This window comes from Chanodichthys erythropterus, chromosome 22 (assembly GCF_024489055.1).
Source record: "Chanodichthys erythropterus isolate Z2021 chromosome 22, ASM2448905v1, whole genome shotgun sequence".
Classification (NCBI taxonomy): Eukaryota; Metazoa; Chordata; class Actinopteri; order Cypriniformes; family Xenocyprididae; genus Chanodichthys; species Chanodichthys erythropterus.
This window is the reverse complement of record NC_090242.1, coordinates 9,071,856-9,092,145: the sequence shown is the minus strand read 5'-3', so window position 1 is coordinate 9,092,145 and position 20,290 is coordinate 9,071,856. Positions and strand designations below refer to the sequence as shown.

General features: G+C 38.9%; 1 protein-coding gene across 1 annotated transcript in view; it reads right to left on the bottom strand.

The window, feature by feature from the left end:
• The window catches only part of gabrg2 (gamma-aminobutyric acid type A receptor subunit gamma2), a 96,624-nt gene that overhangs the window by 50,240 nt on the left and 26,094 nt on the right, over positions 1–20,290 (bottom strand). The window contains exons 3-4 of the mRNA XM_067375744.1: positions 19,580–19,647; positions 11,832–12,052 (exon numbers count right to left, since the gene is read on the bottom strand). Of these exons, the coding sequence (XP_067231845.1) occupies positions 11,832–12,052; positions 19,580–19,647 (289 nt within the window). The remainder of the gene's footprint in view (positions 1–11,831; positions 12,053–19,579; positions 19,648–20,290) is intronic.

Sequence of the window (20,290 nt, the reverse complement as noted above, 5' to 3'; positions counted from 1 at the left end):
GTTCATAGATGAGCTAATGTAATAAAGTTTTATTAATGTTACTGCAGTATGAAGCAGGGTGGGGCAGAGATATGTGGGAGTGGAGCGAGGTCGGTGCAGTGAATGCTAATAGCCATGTTTCCACTGTCACTTCCAGGGCTTGATCGGGCCTCGTCGGGGCTTCCATGGGGCCAATGGTTTTTGGCCTGCTGAATACCTTAGTCTAAAGAGGGCCAACTGGGGCTTGAGGAGTGGTCATGAACAAAGGCAGAGTTTATTTAGTCAGGAGACGGTCAAAACCGCTGCTCATTTCTCATGTTATCATATCATGCTACCATCTGACTTCAACATTTAAGACATTTAAAACAATTTTCAGCTCAAAAAACTCACATTTAGACACCAGCGAGTGTCTAAAATAACTTTAGAATTCGATCCGATTGGGATTCTGATTATCGCATGGGGCAGAAATATATATATATGCGATGCTAAGGCTACTAACCATTACAGTAATAAATACACATATGGAAAATACCAGAGACCATTTAAGAATAAAGACATGATTTGTGATTTATATGATCGTGTATTTATTTGGTTTCATCTGTCTCTTCCATGTGCCTTTGTTGATACCGGACTAATGTATCTGCATATGTCATAAATTACATATCAACTCACACAACTCCTGTTTTTTGTCTGTGAACTTCCTCTGTTGCTCTGACTAAAAGGATAAAAGTATACTGAGATGGAAGTGATTGCTCAAACCTCCTCAGATAGCATAATTTTGTGAAAAATTAAGAAAAAAAAAGCTAATTTTTTCTGAAGAAATGTGACGTAAACATATGATATTTTATCAATATTTTTCTAATGATATTTTATCTATATCTATATAATATATATAACTTAAAAGCCTTAATGTGGTTTTGTACATTCATGTGATCACAAATAAATGGAAGTATGTGTTCTCTTTTTATGTGAGATAATGATAAATACCAGTTTGATTCAGAATGATTGATGTGCACTCCCGACACAAATTAATATATTACCGTCACTGTAAATTTTTTTTCTTGTAAATCATTTGTTAAATATTGATGCATGGAGAATCGATTCTATAAATAAAGAACAAATGTTTGCTTCTGCTATGTTTATTTTGTGATCTAGCTAGTTTTCAGTCAGGCGTGTCAGGCCTCCTGCCTCCATCTTCACTGAACTTGAACATTTGATCACTAAAATTCACATTATTTTATTTTATTCAATTCTAATTTAATTTAATTCAACACAAAAAGTGACCTGTTTGAATATAGGTTACTTTATTTGTCTAATTAAATTGTGGGTTAACACAGCGCTGTTTCAAGTGATCAAAAGTATTTGAGTGTGTTGAATGTTATGTTGTTTAACGTTACTATATACATTAGTTTAGTGGCTTGCATGAGGCACTTGTTGCACATTGCAGTAAGCTAGATTGATATTAGAATTTCATATTATTAAAACCTGGATGACTGTGTTGATAAATGGCATGCAATTAATGTTAAAATGTACTATATGGTAGAGAAAATGCTATATTACTGTTACTACAAAAAAAAAAAAAAGTGTTAGCCACTTGACAAAATAAGGTTGTCTCCTAGGCATAATACAAACATGTGTCTTGTGGTAAATCAAGAAAACAAAAGTTTCAAGATTACGTTAGAAAACTTTATTTCGGTTGATAAAAATATCCAAACAGTTGCTCACCTGTCTAATAAAACACATGCAAGATCAGCATCTCTCAAGTTTGTCGCAAAGCTCTCTCCATCTTGGAAATTCCACACCAACATTGATCCTCGTTTTACTTCTCTCTTGTCCCAAAATAATCTTGGGCTGTCATTGTCGAGGTGGATAATTCTGATGTCAGGGTAGTCCTGTCTCAGCGGTCCCCTATGGATGGGAGGGTACATCCCTGTGCCTACTTCTCCCATAAATCTCCCAAATTTTGACTTTGGTGGAGTGGCACCACTGGTTGGCATTGTCGGTGCAACCCTTTTTTGGTTTGGTACAATCCTCCCTAGAGGAGTGGTGGTGTGGTCCCTTTCCTGGGCATCGAACAGCGAGTGGAGGAGGCTGATCGTCAGTGTAAAGTGCCAAGGGAGTGTCCTGTTGTGCCGGTGGCACTGCACCCTGAAGTCCATCAGTAGGGAAACTCATCCAAGCTGACCTATCACCCAGGAATTCTGAGAATGTGGTGGCCCTCCATGGGCCCGGGCATCAGGCAGTTTGTGTTGGCTTGCTCTACTTGTGCCCAGAACAAGACAAGTTGGTCTGCTCCAGCCCCTACCCATTCCCTCTTTCCCTTGGTCATATTTGGCCCTTGATTTTCTCACTGGCTTTCCATCCTCGAGACATAACACTGTGATCCTGACAGTGGTGGACCATTTCTCTGTAGTGATTTTGGATTAGCCTCACATGAGGGCACCACAAATGTAGTGATTTTTGGTCTTAAATATTAATATTAATATTAATATTTTGTATTAATATTAATATTGAGTCAGATGATTCCTTCCAATATTTCGGGGCACCAGTCAGGATTATCACCTTGACAATAAAGAACAATCATGAAAGATTGTTAACTGATTTAATATTTTATAAATTGGAGGAAGTTTATCATCTGACCAATCTGAAGGATTTAGTGAGATTTGGGCGAGCTTGTAGAGCCTCTGATTATCAACACAAGAATAACACAGTTTGCAATAAAATTAATTTATTAACAAAAAAAAAATATACAAGAGTAAAATATCACACTCACTAAATACTACAAAGGAAAATGATTAAACTACTAAGGAAAAATGACTAAACTACTAAGAAAATTGAATCAATAATAAAACAGAAACTACAAACTACAACACAAATGGATGTCAACAAAACTGAATGCCAAGTAGATGAGCAACGGATTGGACGAAGCAATGAATGGGTAATTAGCAGTCTATGAGGGGGTCAATTGTGGTCTTTCTGGATGCTGGTATTAAAAATAAGTAAATAAGCCGTTACTCTGAATACAGATAACGTGTCTAATGTATCTATCTGTGTACGCTGACCCTAGAAAAACAGTCTCTACACAAATAGCAATCTCATTTAGCAACAACCTAATGCCAAGGCTTTTGGAAAAGGATTGGTTAGCTTATATTTACGTTTCACTTGGTTGGGTGATCAGTCCGGGAATGGGAAACGTTGTCCACTGGTATCCTTCCGTGTGCAGTGAGAGACTGGATTGATTTCCAACAGCTGCAGAGCTGCTCTGAGTGCTGGAGGTCTTTGTGTAATCCAGAGAACTGTAGGTCAGATGGTGGTCGGTCCGTAGGATCTTCTGTAGGTTGGAGGTACTTGGGTTATGCAGGTCAGGAGTCAAAGTCCTCTGCAGAAGCACTTTGGCTGCTTGATCCGTGCGATGAAAGGTTTACTTGCAAGAGTCTCACCTTGGTCGTGCTGTTGTTCTTCCCTCGTCAGGTCAGAAACTCAGAACAAGGGTCTGTTCACTTAGGAAAACTTTTATTCCTTCACGTTGGGGAGGGGATTACTAATCCCTACCTTTCCTGATGTGGTGATGTATTTGGGTCACAGCATTCCAGGTGTCCGTCCCTTAACACGCCCACCTTTTATCCTGTGAAACTTGTTGTATTGTTCCAAAATACACAGTTAAATAAGACGATGTCTTTAGGACCTTGGAAATGCTTTATTTCTTTTTCAAACCTTTCTCAAAGTCCTTGTGGCAGTTTTCTGAACTCGTAGAGTCCAAACTTGATGTGAATTGGTTGAGGTATCACACTTCTGTCTCAGTGGGTGTAGTTGCATTGGCTTTTATTCCAGGTGTGGTTTCTACTGTGTGTGCATAGTTTCCTGGATGAGTACAAGGACACATAGGACATGTTCCTTACAGTATTCCTGTCCATTTTTGGTGATTTCAAGCCAATATGTTTAGAAAATGTCTTCCTTTCTGAGCATTTCTTTGTTCTTGCTGTGCTCTAGCCAGAACCGGTTTGGCAGCCTTAGGAGTCCATGGTCATTCGCACCTTGAACTAAGTGAACAAAGGCAACTCGTGATGAGATTAGCCTATCATCAATGGGCCGTTGATGTCATCTTTCCTGTCTTCCACCTTTGGCAGTCCTGATTACAATAGTCATTTACTTGACGTTGAGGGTCCAATCACATTCTTTTGATTAATCAAAGTGGGACAAAAGAATGTCTGTTGTGAAGCTCTGGTGCCATCACGTCTGTTGTTCACTACATCTCTAAAGCCCAAAGTATACTTCAGCCATCCACGTCCGCTGAATTTCTTCATCTGGAGGGTTTACGGATGTCCACACACCCTGTCCGTGTGCAGCCCATTTTTTGAGAATGTGTGGACGATGCGTGTACAAAAGCACATGCGCAAAAAGGACAGTTTTGTATTGACAGTTTGTTTCCCTGTTTCGTTTTCTTTTGTGCATTTTCCTCTGTTGATCTCGCCAGGTTTTCTCTCTGCACCCGTCTGGTATTCAGCTCACTGGTCCCGTTTTCCCACTCCAGTCTCTCGCCTCTCATCAGTGTGCAATCTCGCCGCTGCCCCTCCCCCTCTGCCTGGTGCCCCAGCTGTTCTCCCGCTGCCTAAGCTTTGCGCTCCACTTCATCATATAAGTAGACGGACTTCCAACATTCTCTGTTTGCCTGTTGGTTTCTGCTGGATCTGTTCATCTGTTTGCTTTCACTGCCTATATTTTGGTTTAAACTGTTTGAGCCTGCAACTGAATCCCGTCTTGACTTCCTGACATGGGTCATTTGATTCACTTGCACATTTTCACTTAATGGGGTTATCTTTGGTGACAGAACCCACTGCAAACGATAGCAAATAATTGTGCTCCATCACGAATGTGCAAAAAAAACAACAGAGTAGCTAGACGCTACAACTACTACTTTCGCAGTTTTTCAGGAAGCACAGTTTCCATGGTTTCTATGAAAGTAAAATGGATATGATGCCATCGACAGGGAGGCTTAAACAGCCTTGAACTCAAAGGTGGGATTTTGAGCCCAAACTGTTGAAAACAGGTACATTTTGATGGAGTAATGATACAGAAACAACTTTCATTCAAACTTTAATGAATAGGAGACAAGCAATGTCTGGATGAAATGGGGAAGCATGACAGAATGACGATAACAGCAGCGGTTAGACAAAACTGTGCTGTGAGTGAGTCAGAGTGGGTGGATTTAGATGAAAATGAGAGTGAAGACCATATGGAGAAATGAAAGGGAAATGAAAAATCAGGGGAGAAACGAGAAAACTCCTTTGAAAAAGCTGCAACAAGGAAAGACAAAATGGTGATGAATAAATCCGAAGCAAGGAATGGTAAACGATTTGTAAAGAGGATGATAAATTTAAGGTAATACATAGATTTAGTGAAGAAAAATGTTTGCATGCCATGAGCCCAGTGAAGTTGACTGCAATATAAAAATTTTTTTGAGAGATGCACTGCAAAAAAATGCTTTTCTTACTTAGATTTTTTGTCTTGTTTCCATCTAAAATATCTAAAAATTTTAAATCAAGAAGCATTTTCTAGACAAGTAAAAACGATTGTCGTTTTCAAAAAAAAAGAAAGTCAAAATTAAGTGAGTTTTTTGCTTAAAACAAGCAAAATAATCTGCCAATAAAAACAATATTATTTTGCTTACCCATTTGGCAGATATTTTTGCTCACTTAATAACTCACTTGACGATTCATTTAATTTTCACTTATTTTTTCTGAACACAAGACAATAATTTTAAATTGTCTACAAAATGCTTCTTGATTTAAGAATTTTTAGATATTTGGACTAGAAACAGAACAAAAACAAAAAGCATTTATTTATTTATTTATTTATTTATTTATTTGTTTTTTTGCAGTGTGGGAATTTACTAATCATTTGTAATAATTAAGAACTTGTGGGATAAAAAGAAGTAGGTAAACATAAAGTGACAGTTGCTACCTGTGTGGAGAAGAGCTACAAGTGGAATAGAGGAGTGATTTAACTGTATACACTTCGATGTTACTATGGATGTAAAAAAAAAGCAACTCTGAAAGGAAAGAAACTGAAGGATGCCTAAAGATTACATTCCATTAGAGGAGGAATAAGATGAGACAGTGGAAGTATACTGTTGGAGTTTGAGGAAGAAACTCTCTCAAACAGTAAATTTAGAACACATGACATATAAGGGAATATGTCCCTAAACATATAAGATGCTTCAGTGCTCATTGTGCATTACGGGGAGGGGAAAAACATACATATGGGCAGATAATAAAACAGTTATTGGAGAATAGTAATATGGTGTGTCTTAATGATGAAAGAGGAACAAGAATAGACATACACATGGGTAACAACTCAGCATTTGATTTAACACTGGAGTTAACAGATGTGGCTGGGATTTGCGAGTGGGAGATATGGGAAGACTCAACAGTTGGTAGTGATCATTACCCAATATTCAGTAAAATATATGTAGACAGAGATGAGAAAGTAGAGGAAAGAGAGATAAAATGGATATAATGGTGTAAAATGGTGTAAGGGGTCTGTGTCTTTAGTTTGTTTGGAGTTAAGTTTTTGTACTGGTTTCTTGGTTTCTGTTAATCTCTTGTTGTAGCATTTGATTTACCCTTTTGTGTCACACCTGTGTTTAATCAATTACCTTGTTTCCTCCCTTTGTTAATGTTAGTATATACAGCCCTGAGTTTGTAGTGTTAGTTGTCCGATCTTGTCATTGTTTTATGGTCGTTCTTTTTTTTTTTTTTTGTTCTTTCGTTGCTAGAAGATCAGTCCATTTAAAAATGGGTCTAGCGACAGAACAAATGAAGACTTCAGATGCAGATCTGAAATTTTCTTCTAAAATGAGCATTTTTATCAAGCTCGTATGTTTAGGTTGAGTAATTTCACTTTAATGGCAATGAAAATGACCTATTAATTGCCATTAAAGTGAAATTACTGAACCTAAACATACAAACTTGATAAAAATGCTCATTTTAGAAGAAAATTTCAGATGGCACTTAGAGGTTTTTGCATCTGAAGTCTTCAAATCCTCTTCAGGGGAATCGCTCCTTCGAGGAGCACATACAGGACTTCTTGGATCTCTACCATCTAGTCTGTGTGTGTTTTACTATGCCTGTGAAGGTCCTCGAGGAACGCTAATGGAATCTGTGCTTCTACATAATGGATTCCCCTTTACTATCAACGAGAAAGAGTCCATCACACCATTGACCACAGTCCACTCATTGGCCGCTGCAACTGTAGCCACTTCCACAACAAATGTCAAGCCATAGACCACTGCAGACAAGGAGTCCGAGCCAACCACAATGTATATGCCACAGCCGACGCCTGAGCCCCTATTCATCCTGGAGCCTAACAAAATGTCTGACCAGGTGCATGAGCCGGCAACATTGCCCGTCCCCATGGGAGTGCTGGTGGTATATGAGGGGATGGAGTAGACTCCTGTCTCTACTGCCAAGGTGGAAGTAAGTGCACTGAACTCTGTACCCCTGATAATTTTGCAGAAGTTTTTTTTTGCCTGTTTCATCTTCCTGCACCGAGCCTATTTCATCGCCCAGCAACATGTCACTGATGTTGTTGATGTTCATGCCCTGCCTCTCATGCCCTCTGCCTGTTCCACGTTGGCCAGAGAGGACATTCCTGAATTAACTGCATGTCCTATGTCGGCCAAGGATGCTATTCCTGAATTATCTGCCTGTTCCTCATCAGCCAAGGTAGTTGTTTTTAGACTCTCTGTTTGTCCAGTATTGGCCAAGAAGGCTGTTTGCCCACACGCCACAGTTCTTCAGTCCTGTCTTTACTCTCTCTTATCAGCCTTTCATCTCCTCCTCAGCTCAGCCCTGGATTATCGACCATCTATCTCCACCTAGAACCTGCAGGCTTGTCACTCCACCTCAGCCTGTCAACTTGCTGGCTCGGCTTTGGATTCTCACTCCCTTGGTTCCACCTGGGAGCATCGACTCTATGACTCCACTGGGCTTCCTCGTCTTCCTGTCGCCCCTGCCAGATTTCCACCGTGGCTCCTCCTGCCTTTGACTCCACCCTGGGACTGCATCCTGGTTCTCCTGCTGGGGGCTCCTCTCGCCTTCGAAAGATGCAGTTCCCTTTCAAGGGAGCTCTACGCTGCATCTGAGTGATGACACTATGGAAACACCCATGCATGATTTCATCTGAAGCATGTATTCAACAAACTCCAATGTCATTGGTGCAGTGTCACCCCATGACACGTGATGGCGTACCGTGGAAGCTATAAAGGAAACCCAAAACACAACAGCATCAGCTATTTGGTGTTGTTTCTCATGGATCAGATCAAGGGGGTCACAAATGGAGCTGGCAGAGGAGCTTGAGATGGGCCTGTCCCTTTTTCAGCTTTCACCTGCTGGCTCAAGTGCTTTTACTCAGGAAGCACGCTTTGTGTTTTCTTCCACCCAGAGTGAAGGCCTGATGTTGATGTTATCCAGTTCTGAGGGTGTAGATATTGTCAGCATCGAGGCAGGGGAGTTTGAGGAGTTGCCAGCCCTCTCCCCTGCTTATGAAGAGTTACTGGAGGTTGTGACTCATGCCATCACAAAGTTAAACATCAACTGGCTGGCTGAGAAGCAGGAAGTCCATCGAAAAGCAAGCTAAATGAGCGCTTGCTACCTAGCAAATCTCATTCTCCATGTCAGGGCCTTCCATTTTTGCCAGACCTCCACACTGAGGTGGCAAGGTCCTGGACAGGCCTTTCTCTACCCTACTCTTTAGTTCTATGGTCTCAAACTACGATCGTGGGGCTGAATGAGCACGGGTATGGGGCGATACCCAGGGTTGAAGAGATGTTTGCAAGCCATCTCTACCCTGAGGATGCATTGTGCCTCAAGGCCCAGATGTTGCCCACCAAGCCCTGCAAAACGACATCTAACTTGCTGGGCAAAGGCATACTATAGGCATCTTCCAGGCATACCAGGCTGACCTTCTAAGGAACGACGCACTGTCTGGGCCTTTCTGCACACATTCATCAGATTTTATAGCCGGGATTTGGACTCTACTCAATGATCTCAAATGCTCTCATACTAAGCTGTGCTCAGGTGACTCACACTAGGACAGGCATCTCGAAAGTTTGTCATCACTCAGATGCTGCATAGAGTTTCCTCGAAAGGGAATGTCTCAGTTACAACTGTAACCATGTTTCCCTGAGAAGGAAACCAGGCGCTGCGTCGCCTTGCCATAGTTACTGCATGCCCGTGAGTGCCAATCAGTTAAGGGCATCCTTTCTAGCTTCTGTGGTATGCCGTCAAGTGCCAGAAGTGACGTTGTACCAATGACAATGGAGTTTGTTGAATATGTGCTTCAGATGCAGTCAAGCAGGAGCATTCTCATAGCATCGTCACTCAGACGCAGCATCTCGTTACCTTCTCAGGGAACCATGGTTACAGTCATAACCAAGGCATTATCCTAGCCATAATAAAACCGGGAAAGTAGCAGGCAATTCCAACAAGTTACAGGCCAATTACATCACAAATAAGGACTATTACCTTAGAGTACATTTAGGAAAGGATGAGGAACAATGGATCCAGTAGTTTCTTTTGGGAAAAGAAATTATAAATGTCCAAATTAGCAAGGAATCAGTAACGGAATTATTTTTGGATGTAGAAAAAGGTTTAGGATATGGTATGGAAAGAGGGATTGCTGATTAAGCTAGATAAAATTTAAATAAAGGGAAGAAATGTTCATTGGATTATTCTTTTTGTTATTTATAAGATATTATAATATATCATATATAATCATATATAATCTATATATTCTGGATGAGGTGCAAGTAAAAGAGCTTTGAGAGATATTTATGTTGCTTTAATAAGACCAGTTTGGATTAAGTTTCACTGTTTGAGTATGGAAGTTTATAGATCAGTATGGAAGTTTATAGATCAGCTTCAAATACATTACTAAAGTAACTGGAAGTAATACAAATCAAGCTCTGACAATATGATGTTGGGCTATAAAGTCCTCTCCAGCTATTGCAATCCAAGGGGAGATGGGTAAACTACAATTTTTTAAAAAGAAAAAAGTATATTCCCACAATTCCTTATCTAGTGGTGCCATCATGGTTATTTCTCCCACTATTTTTACATTTGCACATACAAAAAGAAATAAAGGGAAAGGAAATTATTCCAGCTCATATGGGCACTGAGGGGAGTAAGATGGCAGACTCTCTGGCTAAACAAGCTTTGAAGCAGGAAAGATTATTATTATTTTTGTTTTTAATTAAAAGAAAAATGCAAATCTCTGGTCCACACTGCAGTACAGTAAGTGGCAGAAATGCACCTTAAAATGTTAGTTGCCACCCACAATAAAAAAAAATAAAAAAAGGCAGTCGACGCAATGACAATTTCACTGGATTTACATTGTTGGAAATATTTGAGATAATTTGAGTACACAAGTCAACAAAATATATAATGTTGTTCTAGTGGTTTTTGGATATTTTAATGCAAATTTCTTACATATTGTGACTTTAAGAAGAACACTATGCAAACACCAGTTTAAATCATTTGAAACTGCTATGGCAGTGGTGAAGATGCATAGGCATTCATTTGTGTAAGCCATTGTAAGTCCACAAGACCATAAGTGGATATGAAGTGTGCCATTTGGGACAGGCAAGACTTGTGTATTCAGTGAATTGTTAACTGGAGACTCGCTCTGATCGGATCATTTGAATCAGTGAGTTGTTGACTCGAGAACAGATGCAATCGGAATGGTCCAATTCACTAGTTCATTTTTCAGTGCGATTTGTGAACTGATTTAACAGGTTGATTGAAAATAATCAGCTCGTTCATGAAGTAGTGGAGCAAAAAAATACAATTTTTATTTTTTTTTGTTTGTTTAAAAAAATATTTTTAGAATGACTTTAGAAAATGCCATGATTAGACTATATAAACCCTTCAAAGTGCCTTTCAAAGGCATCGTTCAGGTTGTTTGGTATGCAGGGAGTGTTTTTTGTTGTGTGTGTGTGTGTGTGTGAGAGAGAGAGAGAGAGAGAGAGAGTTTGGTGCAAAGTCATACAAGACTACAGTCATATACATACTATGTTTATAAAGCTTAAATTTTGGTAAATAAAAATGGTTTTAATGATTAGACAAATTTTGTAATCAATGTCTAATTGTTTTGTAACCACACTGTTTTTATTTATTTATTTATCTATTTATTCACTCTAACAATCCTATTTCTGGTTTATCATATTAACATTCATGAATGTGGCTGTTGACCTGCTTTTAGGTGACATTATGCATTCTTTTACAGATTTCAGAGAACCCAAAAGAAAGGAGGCAGTAGTCTGATGTAAACGAGATATTTAAAATTTAAACCTCTGGGCCAACTGCAGTCATAATGACATCAGACTCCTGAAGCAAATTGCATATTTTTTTTAAGGGTTGTAGTCCTTTTGTCCTTTCTATCCCACTTTAACTTTCTAATTTTTAGCATTGCTTGTTCTAAACTGTGTTAAAAACAAAGAACTGAAATACAACTACTGGAAAGGTGTTGTTTTTATTTTAAGTGATTTTCATCAAATTGTGTTCATTCAACAACAAGGATGTAGAATCTAGAACCATCCTTACAGTGTAACATTGATTTAATGACGATACCATTATTTTTTATTATTATTATTATTTTTTTTTTATTATTATTTCAACAAGGTTTCAATATTAACCAAGGGTGCAAAACTGATACTGAACCAACATCACTTTGTAACTTTAATTCAGCGCAGTTTGTTTTGATGCATTTACATTGACTTTCAGTGGTTGCTTGCTATCTGGGTATGCTCAATTTATGTATGAGAGGAATAATTCACAATTAAAAAGTACATTTACCTTAAAGTATACAGTATCCGCCCATCATTCCATATCCGAAGCATCCGATTGGGTGTGGTGATCCAATGGGCATCTGCCTTCTTGGAGTTGCGGAAAAATGTGTCAGGGATCCAGATTTTTCCTACCATGTTGCTGTTGAGACGTAGAACTTTCATGGTGCTGTTGAACTTCAACCGCCTGTCATACCACGTCTGGGCGAAGAAGATGTCAATAGTGTACTCCTAAAGAATCGTAAAGGGCAGACCATTCAGACATTCGTGTAACTGACAAAGGCAAAACCAATTCTTGAGAGCATACCCCTTTGTCACAGTTAGAATGTAAGCATTCCACTTTATTTGGCCATTTTTGATCGGGACAGAGAAGAGAAAGAAATGGGATCAGGAAATGACAAGCCAGACTCAAACTTGCATTGGCCATTTTAAAAAAGTTTGGCACAAAATAATCAAAACATAAACACTGAATAAATCTGTGTTAAGGCTTAATTCTTACTTTTGCAAACACTGGAGGCATTGTTAAACAGACGTGTCAGCAACAACTGTAGGATAACTGTTGTCATATGTTTTGAACTGTTTCATAAATAGATGTTTAGAGACTGTCATAGCCCAAACTTCTTTTATTATAAGTCAAAGATGCATAACATACAGAAATAGGAGTGGCCAGCAACACTTGTGTTTATTTGGAGGTTTGAATCCTTAATGAATTTAATGGCAATGGGCAAACAGCATTATTGTCCAAGTTGCAGGAAACGGGGTCAACAATTTTGAAAAAAGGAACTTTTGATCTCACAAATTTGTTGATGTTGTTAATAAGTTTTTTTTTTTTTTCACTCTTCTCTCTAGAAATATGGCACATAGTCTTAAGGCCTGTACACACTGGGCTGAATATCGCACACGATTATCGCCAATGTTTAACGTCTCGTGACTAAACAAAGGGCGCCAATGTAAGTGTGCACACCGACGCAAAAAACACCAGCCGTAAAAGCGGCATTTTTTTAAAAACGCATCTGGTTCGTTTTTTTTGGTTTGACATATGAAATATGTTTATTTGCACTACCTTTCAGCACAAGTACCATATACTGTCAGGGAGTGAATTTGCACATTCACTCTGCTCATCTCCAGTAAAAATCGCTTGGGTATGAACACAAAAAAACGTCTCAAACGCTGGCGATAAGCACGTGCGATATTCGTCCCAGTGTGTACAGGCCTTTAGAGTTGGTACTTGATTAACTGGAGCCCAGGTCAAGAAGCAGACAGCTCTGTAGCTGCCTCACATCACAGAAGTCATATAAATCTCAGCACATAGAGACACTTTCATCTAGATATCATAACAGAGATATATGATAAGAGTAATCATGAGACTGTGTCTGTTCCCTAAACTAGTATATATAACTCCTGAACCCATTTAAGGGTAATTTAACTGATGTTCAACAAATAAAAAAAAGAGATTTAATACAGATAAACAAATCATAAACCTCAGCCTACTGAATATTAGATCCCTTTCTACAAAAGCAGTTACACAGAAACCTGGCTAAAACCAGATTACTACATTATTTAAAATGAGTCTACCCCCCACCATTACTGTTATAAACATGAGCCTTGTCTGAAAGGCAAAGGGGGAGGTATTGCTACAATTTATAGTAATAATTTCAGTATTTCGCAGAGGTCTGCTTTTAAGTTTATATCCTTTGAAGTGATGTAGTGTAAATGATAAATCTCTTTTGACATTTGTACTGGCTACTGTATACAGGCCACCAGAGTACCACCCAAATTCTATCAAAGAATTTGCTGATTTTCTACTGAGTTAGACAACATGTGTCAGAACACACTCACTGTCATAATCATTCTTTAGATTTAATATTGACACATGGAATCCATGTTGATGGCATTGCAATTCTGCAGCAAAACAAAGAAATTACATTTCAGATCATCATCTAGACTTGTGTATACTCCATTTAGCCAAGGCTGCAAAAGCAACTCGTTATAAAAAATAGAACTATCACTTCTTCCACTAAATATTACTTTATAAATAATATTCCTGAATTGTCTCAACTCCTCAGCTTACCAAAGAAACCACAGACTTTCTCTTTTCAAGCACTTTAGACACAGTTGCTCCTTTGTACTTGAAGATTAAGGAGAACAGTCAGATGTTGTGGTATAATGAATTCACTAGTGCCTTCAAGAGAGTATCCCAGAAAATGAAGCGCAACTGGAAGAAGACAAAACTAGAGGTATTTTGCATTGCATGGAAGGATAGTATGTGTTGTATAAATCTGCTAGATCTGCTTACTTTTAGACTCAGAAGAAAACACAACCCTAGGTATTTATTTGATGCAGTGGCTTAAGAAATAAAGCATTAACATATTCAGATATTTCCCAACAGCACAGCAGTAATGACTTTATGAATTTCTTTACTCACAAGATTGATACTATCAGAGAGAAAATTATAACCATGCAAAAGTCTACGACAGATACAATGCAATATAGACCCCTGAGGAATAATTCCATTCATTCTTTGCTATAGAGAAGGAAGCATGGTCTAAACTTGTTAAATCATCAAAATCAAAAACATTTTAGACCAGTGCTATATTTCAGCAGGACAAAGCACCATTACATCTATTCCCAGTCATTTCAGGGATAAATTATGGGACCACTGGAGAAAAGCAGTACAGGACATCAGTATATCCTGGTTGTTTGTGACTATGCAACACGGTACCCAGAAGCTTTCCCATTGTGGTGTGCACCACCACAATGCCCAAAGTCATACATGCCCTCATCCAGTTTTTCTCCAGGGTCCCAGATGAGATTCTAACAGTCCAAGAAACAAATTTCACATCACATCTGATGAAACAGCTGGGTATCATTGCACTAAAGACCAGTCCATATCACCCCAAGACTGTTGGCTTGGTGCAGATATTCGTTATAGAAATGGGGCGTGAATGGGACAAGTGGTTGTGTTTTACAGGGAGCATTGGACCTGGGCTGGGAGACCCCTGGAAGCTGTACTGAGGAGAGAGGGATCATCTAGTTCATACTGGAGATGTGAGACTGGCTTGAGAGCTACTGAGACCAAGCAAGGGAGAACCTGCAACAAGTAATCAAAGCCTCCATGAGTGAATGAAGCAGCCATTTGATGCTTACCCTATGCCTTGAATCGATTAACTCCTGGAAAGAATAGGACAAGCCCTCTTTATCACCACACTGGACTTGTGCAAGGGGGACTGGCAGGTGCCCCTTAATCCTGCTTCCAGGCCCTATATTGTCTTTAGGACTCCACTAGGCTTATTCCAGTTCATGATTTTACCTTTTGGCCTTCATGGGGTAACTGCCACCTTTCAGAGACTAATGGACACTGTTCTGCATCGATGTGAATAATGGCCTGCTGAGTGGGACTGTTTCTTAATCCCATTCCTGGCCGCTCCCACTGAATTTCAGTCCATTACCATTACTGTCACAGCTTTAAGATTTTTTATTTTTTTTTAATTACACAAACATTAGGGCAATGATAAAGAATAACAGAGATACAACATTGCGTTTGACCATAAGATAAAAGTAATGCTAGCACCACAAATGACAAACACATTCAGCCAGCTTTATATTAGCCTATTATATTAAACGTACTTAACGAATGAATTAAATAATGAATCACTTGACCTAGCCTGCTGTGGAGGAAGAGAATGTTACTGATCGACTGCAGTTAACTTAATTTGTTGACTCCTTTCTTGTTATGCAACAACAATCCTGCACTGTATGTTTTGACCACCACTACCGCCCACAGCAAAGGCAAAACCACCCGCTCTCGCAATATTTGCGCTGGGTCCGATGGGACCCACATAATCCCAATCCTAATCCAATCCAGCCTTCTAGTATTTCACAGCAGAATTTGTGCAAACTATCTAATGCATCTACAACAAGATCCATGCAGCAGGTCTGCTCTTAAATGTGGCAAAGTGCAAATGGGCTCAACAGGAAACTAGCTATTTGGGGTACCACCTGGGCAATGGCAAATTAAGGCCTCGGGTGGACAAAGTAGAGGCTATTAGATGCAATACACAAGAAAAGGGGTTTGATCATTCCTGGGTCTTGCGGGCAGGCTGGTACTGATGATTTATCCCAAACTGCACCTGCTAACCAGTTTTTTGACCAGCACACTGAAGAATCCAGTTCCGTGGACTGAAGAGTGTGAGAAGGCATTCACCCTGCTAAAAGAAAAGGTGTGCTCCAGTCTGGTCCTCCAGAGTCCAGACTTCTCCAAACGAGAGTCTCCAAATAAAGTCTTCTCCTGGTTCAAGAAGATGCCTCGAATAAAGGGTGGTACTGGCCCAGGGACCCAAAGGAGAGGAAAACTGTCTCGGCTTACAAATGTAACCATGGTTCCCAGAGAATGGGAAGAAGATGCTGGGTCTGACGTCAATGCTATGGGGAACACCTCAGCGTGACTGCATCTGAAGCACATGTGTACCACAGAAGAATAACAGGAACAAAGCAGAATTAGCTTCTTATTGGCTGAAGCAAGCTGCTCACAGGCATGCAGGAAGTATGGCAGGGCGACTGAGCATCTCAATCCCTTCTCAGGGAACCAAGGTTACAGTTGTAACCTGAGAAGTTCCCTTTTGAGGGTACTCCACTCTGCATCTGATGTCAATGTTATGGCAAATGAAATACCCACTGCACCATACTGACAAATGCCTCTCCTAGTGTGCAGTCATTAAGAGCACAGCGTTCAGGTTAGTTATATAAGCACACTAGGGGTGTGCCCAGAGCCAATTACCTTATTCAAACATGCACGGATAATGACTTCAAAATTAATAACAAATAACAAATAATTCTGCCGAATAATATTCAGCTGAGTTTGACAGAGTCACTTGTGTTTGCTGGATAAAATCACTATGCAATAATGAGTGTGTGAAGTGAATAAGTGTAAAGTTTGTTTTGGTGTTTGCTTGTTTTCCTTGTTTCTATTTCTTTCAGTTGTCTGTGCAGATTTTGGCCACCTGCTGCTGATTACTGAGCGACTGCTCCAAATTATCCGTTTGGCTCATAGTGGAGTAGCGTTAGGATATAAGCGGTCCAAAATCAACTGAGAAACAGAGAGAGGGTAGATGATTCGCCTCGTTTTGTTTCGCCTTGTTTAGTGCCTTGTTTCTTTTAAACCTTTTCTCTTGTTTTGTAGATAGACAAGGGAGAAAGGTTAGTGTATTGATTTCATAATTAGTTATCTTCTTCTTGTTACTCTGGGTCTGGAGACGGGTACATCAGCATCTCCCCTAACTGTTTTTGTTTGTTTCTATTTTACCTCTAGACTATAAATTAGGAACATAACCATTTGTTTATTTAAATGATTTAAAGGTGCCCTAGAATCAAAAATTGAATTTACCTTGGCATAGTTGAATAACAAGAGTTCAGTACATGGAAAAGACATACATTGAGATTCAAACTCCATTGCTTCCTCCTTATGTAAATCTCCTTTGTTTAAAAGACCTCCAGAAAACAGGCGAATCTCAACATAACACAGGCTGTTACGTAACAGCCAGGATCATTAATATGTACGCCCCCAATATTTGCATATGCCAGCCCATGTTCAAGGCATTAGACAAGGGCAGCCAGTATTAACGTCTGGATCTGTGCACAGCTGAATCATCAGACTAGGTAAGCAAGAAAGAACAATAGCGAAAAATGGCAGATGGAGCGATAATAACTGACATGATCCATGATAACATGATATTTTTAGTGATATTTGTAAATTGTCTTTCTAAATGTTTTGTTAACATGTTGCTAATGTACTGTTAAATGTGGTTAAAGTTACCATCATTTATTACTGTATTTGCGGAGACAAGAGAGCCGTCGCTATTTTCATTTTTAAACACTTGCAGTCTGTATAATTCATAAACACAACTTCATTCTTTATAAATCTCTCCAACAGTGTGTAATGTTAGCTTTAGCCACGGAGCACCATCAAACTCATTCAGAATCAAATGTAAAATCATCCAAATAAATACTATACTCACATGATCCGATCCATGCATGCAGCATGCATGACGAACATCTTGTAAAGATTCATTTGAGGGTTATATTAGCTGTGTGAACTTTGTTTATGCACTGTATAACTGCACTTATAGTCGAGAGCTCGGGGGGCAGGGAGCGCGCAATTTAAAGGGGCCGCAGCCTGAATCGGTGCATAGTTAATGATGCCCCAAAATAAGCAGTTAAAAAAATGAATTTAAAAAAATCTATGGGGTATTTTGAGCTGAAACTTCACAGACACATTCAGGGGACACCTTAGACTTGTATTACATCTTGTGAAAGAACGTTCTACGGCACATTTAAACCTTGTACGATATGATACACGAATGAATGGAATAAGCACAGCAAGATCACAAATCAAACAGTTCCATCTCTGTACGTCTCTCAGAAACCAAACAATATGTAATAATATTTTTGAGTTACAGAATTTTTTTCATTATACAGCTGTCATAATTAACCCTTATTCATTACTGTTTTTAATTTACTTTACCTTAAAAATGACACGTAATTAGCTTTAGTTGTGACGTGTGTATAAATTTAGCCCATGAATGATGATTATGCCCTTTATTGATTTTTTTTTTTTTTCCCAGAGCGGGATTAAATGTAATTCAAGGCTTCTCAGAAATGGTCCTCAAGGGACATTTTGTCAATTTGTGGCACTGAGTGGATTCTGGAGGAGGATCCTGATCTTCCAGCATCTGCTCCAGAACCACAGCTTCTACCTGAGCCATCCCAGCCTCTCGTCATGCCTCTCAGCACACATGCCTGTCACTGACACTGAGCCATTGCACATGCCTGTCACAGACATTTAGCTAGAGGTCTTATCTGTCCTGGAGCCAGCACCCAACACTCAGTCTATCCTGGGGCCACCACTCATTGAACTGTCTGCCCTCCACCGGCTCCACCATGGTGGTATTTACTGCTCTGCAGCGGGGATCTCTTCCGTTTCTGCGGGCCTGGACCTCCCTCCCATTAATGCTCTCAGTGAGCGAAGCCCACCTTGACTGTCTTTGTGGTTTTGCTTGTGGGCAATGGTTGAATGAAGTGGTCAGATTAAATATTTTAACATTTTCGGTTTAAGCAGAATGAATCAGAACAACGGCACAATTTAATTAAACTAAGACATACATCTTATTTCCCTGCTATTCTATTCTGGAAATACTAGAGAGGGCACTTGTCTAATCTGATAGCTCCCAGAATTACCTTTTTTTAGACATACACATATATAAATTAATGTTCAGTTATTGCAGATATTCTGAATAAGATGTTTACATGACCCCGAATTCTGAAAAATATAGGTCAGTTGTCAGTTGGATTTCTAGAAACCAAAACATTGGCTTAATATGTTTGTTATTTTTCTAAATAAGATTATATTATACAACATGCATCACTATGCTAAAAGACACTATAAAACTTAAGCATTAAAAACAAAACAAAAAAAAATGATAATGATAATATAGTACACTCTCAGAAAAAAAAAAAAATGTACAAAAGCTGGGGCAGTACCCTTTTAAAAGGTACACCTTTGTATCAAAAGAGTGCATATTAGTATATCAAAGGTAGATTTAAGAAACTTTTTTTTTCTGAGCGTGTACAAAATAAAAAGCATTTTCTGATGGACATCACATATCTGTTGGTGAAAGAAACACACTCATATATATTTTTTATTTTCTTCTTCTTATTTTTTTTTTTTCATAAAAGAATTTGTCATTAGAGCATAACTCTTACCATGTTGATGGCATTTACTGGGCCAATACTGTTGACAAACATGTCTGTATGGATCACGGTTGGTTTGACTGTAAAGAGCAGTGGAGAGAAACAAGGAGAATGTAAAATTAGTTCATTTATCTCAGAGTACATTTAAAAGAGGTTTATTAAGGTAATCACAATGGAATAAGTTTGCACCCCTCCTCCTCCTCCTCCTCATTTAAAACAAACTTCTGCATGTGAAACGTTTTGCTTGGACCTGCTATCTTTCTTTAAAAAAACATGTCACTTGATTTGGTATTTTGCCTATTTAATAAAATTTATATGACATAGGAATCTTGCAAATGAATCTTGCTAAGATTTGCAAAAATATTAAACATATTAATAGCCACACAAATGTAGTTCAGGCAACAGTACATTCATTATCTACACTGAACGTAACAAAACGAAATATAAAAAAAAACACTGCCTCTTTTCGTTTTCATTTTAAAAAATATTAAACATTAATATATGGTTCAAGCAATATGTGCATATGCACTCTGATTATCTTCACTGTAATACAATGAAATAAAGGCTACCATAAAACACAACCAGTGTAAATGTCAGTTTTAATGATCAAAAATAGCCTTTATATAAGTAAAAGTATAAGAAGCTATACAATAAGTCAATAAAATTCAGTCAAACGTACAAAGTCAGTGCTCTAGTAGGCTACAACGGTAAAGTTAAATAGCC